A 9469-nucleotide genomic window follows, 5' to 3' on the forward strand; every position below is an offset into this window, starting at 1 on the left:
GGGGGACAGAATTAGGCAGGGTCTCTCCCGTGGCCACCTGGAAAGTCCCAGGCCCTGTTCTGTGGGTGCATTTGGGTCCAGATCAATACTGTGGGTTTTGGATACCATGAATATATATTTTTACCTGTGCCTAATAAAGGAGAATTATGAAATACTTTTATTTCTCCAGATTTCTTCTATCCTCTCCTACTATCTCTTACCAGTTTTCCTTGCCTTCAAAACTGTCCCCATGGTGAAAGGCCAGAGGCCTTGTGTCCCAGCCTCAGCTGAGTGGTTTGTGAGAACAGACAGATTCCCTGCAGCCCAGTGGGTCTTTCCACACTCTCCGTTTCTTCTGGAGGCAGTGGCTCTCAGTTGGGATACTTTTCTGAGTCAAGGTGGCTTAACTAAGAAGGAAATAGGTTTCACACAAAGCAAGAAGTCAACAGATGGTGTGGGCTTCAGTGCGGTTCATTCAGCCCTCAGGGCTGTTTGCAGGGACAAGGCTCACCAGGCTCCTTCTGTCTCTTTGTCGTCCCTGGAGATTGCTGGCGCAATGGCTACAGCAGTCCCAGATGTCACAGTAGCAAGGTCCATGACCAGAGGAGGCACTTGACCCCTCTGCCTAGTCCTTTCCAGTCACACGACTAGTGAGGCATTGTAGTACTTGAGAACTTGGAGTCAGGCTGCCCGGAATTAAATCCTGGCTCAGCACTCACTAACTGTTTGACACTTGGCAAGTTTCCGAACCACTCTATGCCTCAGATTCTTCCTCTGTAAAATGGGGGATAATAATAGTACCCAACTCATGAAAACTGAATCAGTTGTTTTATGTGAAGCACTTGGAACAAGCAGTACCCGGCACAAGCCCACAATGAGAGTTAGTTGCTGTTCCCATAGCTCTTCCTGGGGATGGGGGATGCTTTCCCAGAAGCATGGCTAATAGACTTTACCACACATCTCATTGGCCAGATTGAGTCACATGCCCTCGACTGACCAATCACCAGCAAGGAAAATGCGTTCCCATTAATCATGGCTGTCCTCCAGCTGCAGGCAGGGGCAGCCTCCCTGGAGGAAGTTAATACTTCATGCAGGAGGGGGAGTGAGACCTGGACAAAATCAAGTTCTGAGAGGGAGGGGATAGTAGGAAAAAGAATGTGGAGAAGAAGGGAGGTGGCCTGGCCAACTGCCTGCCCACTTCGGATCTGCAAGGCAGTCCTGGATCATCTGGCAGCATGCGGCCTCCAGCTGACTACAGACGTGGAGCTCAGCCCAGCCCGCCCAGACTAGAATTGCCCAGCTCACCCACAACGTCATGAATTAAATAGAACCATTCTTGTTTTAAGCCACTAAGTTTTGGGGTGTTTTGTTATACAGCAAAAGCTAACTGATACAGACAGGGATGAGTTGGCCTCGTCTCTGTGCACCCAGCATTGCCCAGGGCTGCCTCGGGACAGGTACTGTGCCAGCCCTTCACCACGTTACACAGAGAGGCTCATTTACGCCTCTCGACAACCCGACGAGGTCGACGCTCTTGTCATTTTACAAATAAGAAAAATGAGGTTTAGAGGGAGCAGAAGACTCATCCAAGACCTCACAAGAGAGAAAAAGACTTACCTGGTTTTGCCTTGAAGCAGGAAATTTTGACAAGCCTGCTCAGATGCAGCCGCATGAAAACTGCCCCATAAAGAAGGTGTAAAATCCACTCTTTTCTTATCAAGTAATGGGTGTTGCCACGCCCCTGGCTCTAATTAGCGAGATTTTTGGTGTTCCACTGGTGTTCTTTTAGTCATCACCGTATAAGAGTTTTACAATATCAAATGTAATGCATGTATGTTACTGAAGGGGAGGGACTGTTAGAAATTCAGTTGAGAATTTTCTCTGCCACTGGGAGCTAAACACACAAGATCCTGTTGTGTGTTGTGGCCTGCCTGGTTATCCCTTCACTTTGCAATTCAGCAATGATTGCTGAGTGCCTGCTATAGGCCCAGCACCATGCAAGACAGATGTGGTCCCTGCCCTCAAGGATTCAGTCTAACTGTACAGACAGATGTTAAACAGATAACCATACAAGTGGTTAGTTCTTTGTGGCAAAGACAGGCATCCAAACATTTCAGGTGCTCCCCTACATTTTCCAGCCCCGCTTTCAGTCACATGTCTGGTTCTGACCAATGGTGTGTGTGGAAGTGATTGGCAGGAGCTGGGGTCACTTCTTGTGTGGAAGTTTCTGAAATCCAGAAGGGTCACTTCTGGGCTGAAGCAATTGAGAGCTGGTGGGCCTCCAGCCCTCTCTTCCCCTGGCACACCTATCCTGAGGCCACCAGTTCCTTTAGCCACAAGATGGAGGAGGATCACTAGATTCATGCTGGATTTCACTGAGCAAGAAATAAAGTTTTTTGTGTTAAGTCTTTGAGATTCGAAGTTTGTCTGGTAGGCAGTTAGTGGTAATTACTATGGCTAAGGAACATTTGCCACAAGGGACAGGAGGAAAAATACTTTCCAGTAGTAACCAGGCTGTGTCAGTCTGCTTGCTATATTACAACCCCCCAAGCTTGGTGGTTTATGCTTCTCTGGGTTAGCAATTTTGGGCTGGGCTCGGCTGGGTCACTCACGGCTGCCTTGGCTGGACAGCTCTTCCCTGTTCCACGTGGCCTCATCCTCCCACAGGCTCAGCCTCCTTCCTGTGGTGGTCTTGAGGTTTCCAAAGGCAACAAGAGAGGACAAGTCCCAATGTGCAAGCTGGCTTGTGTCACATTAGCAAAGGTCCCAATGGCCAAAACAGGTCACATAGCCCAATTCAGGAAGCTGGAAAATAGATTCTCTCTCTTCACGGGAGGAGCTCAAAATCATTTGGGGCCTTTTTTTCAAGATACAGTGGCCCTCCCTTATCAGTGGGGGACATAGTCCAAGACCCTTAGTGGAAGCCTGAAACTAAAGATAGTACCAAATCCTATACACATCCATGTTTTTCCTATAGATACATACCTATGATATAGTTTAATTTATAGGCCGGGAGTACTTATGGGATATGTTTCAGGCAAAAGGAAAATGATCCCAGATAAAAGTCTGAGATTCATTCATTCATTCAACATATAGTCCTTGAGCACCTACTGTATGTTAGGAACTGTTCTAGACACCAGGAAAACAGTAGTGAGCAAAACAGACAAAAGTCCTTGCCCGCTAGAAGAGGAAAACAGACCATAAACAAAATAAATAGATAGAATAAATACACTACTGTGTTAGACAGTAATATATATTGAGGAGAAAAAGAAAATGAAGCCAGGAAGGAGGATATGACATGCTGGATACACGTGTGTCTGTGAAATTTCGGATAGGGTAGTTAGGGAAGACTTTCAGGTAAAGGCTAACACAAAGGGAAGGAGGCAGCTATGCAGATATTTGGGTTATGGCAAATGCAAAGGCCCTGAGGTGGGAATGAGACTGATTTATTCCAGGAGCCGGGAGAGTGGAGAGCGCCAAGGGGAGAGCAGTCAGGGACAAAGGCAGAGGCTGAGGGTCGTTTTCAGGCCTTGGGAGGGACTTCTGCTTTTATTTTGAGTGAGCGGGGGAGTATCCGAGTCAGGGAGCGGCAGGGGCTTGACTTATACTGTCCAGCGGGGTGGAAGTGGGCTGTAGGGGGCAAAATGAGACACAAGGAGCTCCCTGTGGAGGCTGGTTCAGGACCCCTGAAAGGATGGAGCATGGAGGAGGTGAGGGGTGACAGATTCTGGATCTATTCTGCGGGTGGACCCCACAGAATCTTCTGCTCTATGGGGACGAGGAGAAAGGGGGGAGGGGGCTGGAGGATGCAAAGGGCTCCCAGCCTTTGCCACGCGAATGCAAACTTCGCCAATGGCTCAAAGAACAGGCAGAGGCAGCGCCCAGCTTGGCTGAGGTGAGAAACGGGGGTGGGGTGGGGGTGGGTTTTGAGCTTGCCAGGCCTGGATTCAAACCCCGGCTGTGTGGCCTCGGGCCGGCCATAAACAAGCAGAGCCTCTCTTTCTTCATGTGCAAACGGAGGCATGGACTGGGCCTGCCCACTGGGGTGCCCGAGGCTCGGGGAGCTGGTTCGGGCCAGGCCGCGCCGGGCCCCCCAGACGCTCCTCATCCGCCCAGCGCTGCCGGACGCGGCCGCGTCCCCGCCGCCCAGCCACCCCTCCCCGGGCCCGGCCCCTCCCGCGGCGGCGCGGACCGGCGGGTGAGCGGGTCTGGGGTTCGGAGGCGGCGGGCAGCCTCAGGGCCGGGGTGACTGAGCGCCCGGGACGGCTGTCATTCCACGCCCGGCGTCCACTGCCGCTGGGACGGCCGCGCTGGGGGGTCCCGGATGAGACGACAATTTTCCGGCCCCCTCCGCCCCGCCCCACTTCCGGGCCGCCACTTTCACTTTCTCTTCCGCCAAAGCCGCTCCCCTCCCGCTTCCGAAAGACTGGGGCGGACCGGGAGGGGAGTTAGGTTGAAACCCGGGACGCCGGGGGCGCCCCCGTAAGTGGGGCCCCTCCGGCCAGGTGGAGCGCCCCCGCTGTGCGGCGTCGGACCGTCCTTCCCCCGCCCCCCCGTGTCCGTCCCGTTTCCTCTTTCGCCCATTGCTGACTCAGCTCGGTGCCCCTGCCCTTTCACCGTCCCACGCGGGGTCCCGGTCCCTGGGCGGTGTAAGGCTGCCGACTGCCGCCGGGGACACCGAGGCACAGAGAGGACTTGGGCCGCGCCAGAGGCCACCGGGCCGGGGCTGAGTTGTTCCTGGTCGCCTGCCTCTCCCAGGTGACCCGCAGGTAGCATTTCCCTGGAGCCGCAGCCCCCCCGGGGGGATGGGCGCAGCCACGCCAGATGGACGAGAAGACCAAGAAAGGTGGGCAGAGACTCGAGGTAGCTGGGGGACTTCTGGTGGGAAGTGGGTCCCTCTGCCTCCCTGCCTCTCGGTTTCTGCCCTTGAAGCCCATGGGCTTCCAGAGGCTTTTCGGGGCCCCGAAGCCTCCTTTTGGAGCAGCTTTGTGCTGAGATGGGGGTGGAAGGTTCCCAGAGGACACAGGGCATTGAACTTGGAGACTGCCCAGGCTGGTGGGGAGACAGACCTCAGTTGACCCGAGTAGCAGAGGTCCTTGCCTCTTCCCTTGCCCCCTGCACCCAGCGTTGTAGAACATGAGTCACATCATGGCCTGCTCCAAACCCTCCCATGCTCCTCTGTGTTCTTGGAACAAAGCCCAGAGCCCCTGGGCAGCCCACAACACCCTGCTGGCCCCTGACCTCCGGGCTCCCCCAGTCACCTCCTTGCTTACTCTGCTGGAGCCCCGCTGGCTTCCTTCTGTTCCTGTCCAGCCATTTCTTGCCCAAGGCCTTTGCATTTTCTCTCCACCTGGAATACTCTTCCCCCGGTCTCGACATGTCTGGCTTCTCCTCCTTTGGGAGTCAGCTTCAGTGGTACCTCCTCCCAGAGGTATTTCCCAGTCTCCTTGCCCAGCAAGGGTCACAATCTGGCTTTTTTTCTCTCTTGTTAAACTTAATTGGCTGTCTCCCTCCTGGGCAGGGAGGTGAATGAGAAAAGAGACCCTGTTTACCTTAATCACTGTCAGACCCCAGTTCCTGAACAGTAGGTGGCACACAGTAGGAGCTTAGTAAATGCTTGTCAGATAAATGAATAGAAATATGGGGACCCTGTGAGTATGAAAGAAAAATGGAACCAGATGGGCCTAGGGTGGGGAGGAGTGGGGGAGTGTCAGAGAAGCCCTCCCAGAGAAAGGGACTTTAAGTCTGGGTGCTGAAGGATATGTAGGAGTTCACCAGGAAGACAGAGAGAAAGCAGAGCATGTACTAAGGATCACCTCCTTTCCCACCCCTTTGCCCCCAGCTCCTGTAAAATAAACTCTGTGCTAACCTGCTCTGATTGTGTTGGTTTCCAGCAGAGGAGATGGCCCTGAGCCTGACCCGGGCAGTGGCAGGCGGGGATGAACAGGTGGCTATGCAGTGTGCCATCTGGCTGGCAGAGCAACGGGTGCCCGTGAGTGTGCACCTGAAGCCCGAGGTCTCCCAGACACAGGATATCAGGTGAGCACTGCATGGCTGGCCGGGGACTTAAGGTTTCCCGAACCCTAGTGGACAGCAAGACATTCTTGCCTATAGAATAATTATCCTTAATGGCAGGTTCTGGTGTCAGGAGACTTGGCTTCAAACCTCAGTTCTGTCGCTAATCAACTGTGAGATCCAGGGCAGGTCACTTCACCTCTCAGAGTTTTGTTTTCTCATTTTTAAAATAAGACAATAGCAGTAGCTATTTCATAGGGTTGTTAGGAGGTATACTGTAGTAGGATGTTAGGACTGATAGAACAGGAATAAACGTAACAGTGGCATAAAGAAATTTGATGGCAGCAGTCCAGGTGTGGAGGTCCTGCTCCCCGTAGACTCACAGGCTCATGCTGCTGAAGCTCCAGCCATCCCTTCAGGACAAAGAAAGGCACCCCCCCCACATTCCTCTGAAGAGCACAGCTCCTAAGTTGCGCACACTCCCACTCAATTCCTAGGGACCAGAATTTATTCTCACAGCCACACTCAGCTTGGAGGGAGGCTGCGTAGCTAGGTATCGACCTAGAATTCAGGGGTTTTATTAGCAAGGGAGAATGGACACTGTCAGTCTCTGTCACGGAAGGCTTTTTTTTTTTTTTTTTGAGAAGACTGAAACTCAGTGCTGAAACTCTTAGCACAGTGCCTACTACATGCTAATCACTCAATAAAAGTTGGTGTTTACAGTTGTTTTTTTACTGTTTATTTATTGCTGCAGAGTAAAATAATAGTTTTGTAGTTTCTGATTTTCAGTTCTCCTGATGGGCCCCATTTGATTTTTTTTAACAGTTTTATTGAGATAAAATTCTTATCTATACAATTAAACCATTTAAAATATTCAGTTCAATGGCTTTTAGTATATTCAGAATTGTGCAACCATCACCGCAATTTTAGAACATTTTCATCATTCTGTAAAGAAACCCTGTACTCATTAGCAGTCACTCCCCATCTCTCTGCCTTCTCTCTAACCGCGCCCCCAACCTTAGGCAACCACTAACCTACTTTCTATCTCTAGGGATTTGCCTTTTCTGGGAATTTCATTTGGTGGGGGGTTCGTTTTATCATCCAGCCCAAAATGTCATTCTGGGAATTTCATATAAATTGTATCATATGACATGTGGCCTCTATGTCTGGCTTCATTCACTTAGCATCACGTTTTCTTGATCCGTCCATGTTGTAGAATGAATAAGAACTTAATTCCTTTTTATTGCCAAATAAGAATTGATTGTATGGACATACCACCTTTTCTTTATCCATTAATCCTCTGATGGCCATTTGAGTCTTTCTACTTTTTAACTACTGTGAATAATGCTGCTGTGAACATTTGTGGCCAAGTTTTTGTGTGGACATATATTTTCATTTCTCTGGGGTATATAGTAGGAATGGAATTGTTGAGTCATATGGTAACTCTATGGTTAACCTTTTGAAGAACTGCCAGATTGTTTCCTAAGTGACTTTTTACATTCCCACCAGCAGTGTGTGAGAGTCCTAGTTTCTCCACGTCTTCTCCAACACTTATTATTTGTCTTTTTGATTATAGCCATCCTAGTGAGCTGGAAGAGATATCTCGTGGTTTTCATTTGCGGTTTGATTACTAATAATGTTGAGCATCTTTCCATGTGCTTCTTGGCCGTTTGCATATTTTCTCGGGAGGATTAACTATTTTTCTTATGCTCATTTTAAAATTGGGTTCATTTGTCTTTTTATATTATTGAGTTTAGGAGTATTTTCTTCATTTTAGATACAAGTGCCTTATCAGATATGTGATTTGCAAAAATTTTCTCCCATTCTGTGGGTTGTCTTTTCACTTGATTGATGGTGTACTTTTTAAAGTTTTTAATTTTGATGATGTCCAATTGATCTGTGTTTTCTTTTGTTGCTTGTGCTTTTGGTGTCATATCTAAGAAATTGCCTCATCCAAGGTCATGAAGATTTACTCTTATATTTTCTTCTAAGAATTTTACAGTTTTGGCTCTTACCTTTAGGTTTTTGGTCCATTTTGGGGTTTTTGGGTTTTTTTTAGACAGAGTCTCTCTCTGTCACCCCGGCTAGGGTGCAGTGGCATCATCATAGCTCACTGCAACCTCCAATTCCTGGGCTCAAGTGATTCTCCTGCCTCAGCCTCCCAAGTAGCTGGGACTGCAGACGTGCACCACGACGCCTGGCTAATTTTTCTATTTTTAGTAGAGACAGGGTCTCAATCTTGCTCAGGCTGGTCTTGAACTCCTGAGCTCAAGCAATCCTCTCACCTTGGCCTCCCAGAGAGCTAGGATTACAGGTGTGAGCCACTGTGCCCGGCCCCCAACTTCATTTTTTTACATGTGGATATCCAGTTCTACCAGCTGTTAAAAGGATTATTTTTTTCTCCATTTATTCATCTTAGCACCCTTGTTGAAAGTTAATTGACCATAAATAAAGCACTTATTTCTGGACTCTCATTTCTATTCCATTGATCTACATGTCTGCCCTTGATACCAGTACCACACTGAGTGATATCCTCATCTCTACTAAAAATAGAAAAAACTAGTCAGGCTTGGAGGTGAGCGCCTGTAGTCCCAGCCATTCGGGAGGCTGAGGCAGGAGGATCGCTTGGACTCAGGAGTTTGAGGTTGCTGTGAGCTAGGCTGACGCCACTGCACTCTAGCCTGGGCAACAGAGCCAGACTCTGTCTCAAAAAACAAAAACAAAAAAGAAAGAATGAAAGACAAAAGAAAAGTTACCAAAAAAAATTGTTAACACTTTAGGGTGAGACAGTTATAAAAAAAAATATATTAAAAATACAGAAGGGTCCTGTACTCAGATACTTCAAGAGTGTGTTTATGTTCTTGGTCCACTTTAAAGAAGCTGGTACTGGAAATTTTAGGTCATGTGTTATAGATGTGGTTTATAAAAAGAAAAAAATCATGGGAAACTCCAGTCAGCAGATTTATACCCAATGAAAAGCTGTTAGCCATACACCTAGAAATTGGCCAATGAATGTTCATTTGTAGCATGTAAGTTAAAATTAAATGTTTAAGCTTAGTCTGCGGCTGTTTTAGTGATTCTCTGCTGTTCACCAGTGATCCCGATGGCATTGAATAAGAGGGCTCCGACTATTTTTTTGTTAATAGCATTAAGATTATAGTTTTTAGATTTTGTTTTCTAACTATAATTAAGGCTTCTCTGCTTTTTCCCAGGTTGATTCTGAAAACGTAAAGCCATTAAATAGGATTTATAGCATTTTGATTATGGAAATATTTACTATAGAACAAGGAGAAGGCAGGAGGATAGCTTGAGCTCAGGAGTTCAAGACCAGCCTGAGCAAGAACAAGACCCCATCTCTACTAAAAATAGAAAAATTAGCCGGGCGGGGGTCATGCGTGCGCCTGTAGTCCCAGCTACTCAGGAGGATCACGTGAGCCCAGGAGTTTGAGGCTGCAGTGAGCTGTGAGGATGCCAC

At 48.7% G+C, this 9469-nt stretch overlaps 1 protein-coding gene across 1 annotated transcript in view; it reads left to right on the forward strand.

Moving 5' to 3' along the window:
* The first annotated feature begins 4150 nt into the window (after positions 1 to 4150).
* Positions 4151 to 9469, forward strand: part of RBCK1 (RanBP-type and C3HC4-type zinc finger containing 1) — a 17256-nt gene continuing 11937 nt past the window's right edge. Inside the window, exons 1-2 of the mRNA XM_012637702.1 lie at positions 4151 to 4825; positions 5874 to 6018. Coding sequence (XP_012493156.1) covers positions 4804 to 4825; positions 5874 to 6018 — 167 coding nt within the window. The 5' untranslated portion in view covers positions 4151 to 4803. The remainder of the gene's footprint in view (positions 4826 to 5873; positions 6019 to 9469) is intronic.

Source organism: Propithecus coquereli, unplaced genomic scaffold (assembly GCF_000956105.1).
Source record: "Propithecus coquereli isolate 6110/MARCELLA unplaced genomic scaffold, Pcoq_1.0 Scaffold122, whole genome shotgun sequence".
In the NCBI taxonomy this organism is placed as follows: domain Eukaryota; kingdom Metazoa; phylum Chordata; class Mammalia; order Primates; family Indriidae; genus Propithecus; species Propithecus coquereli.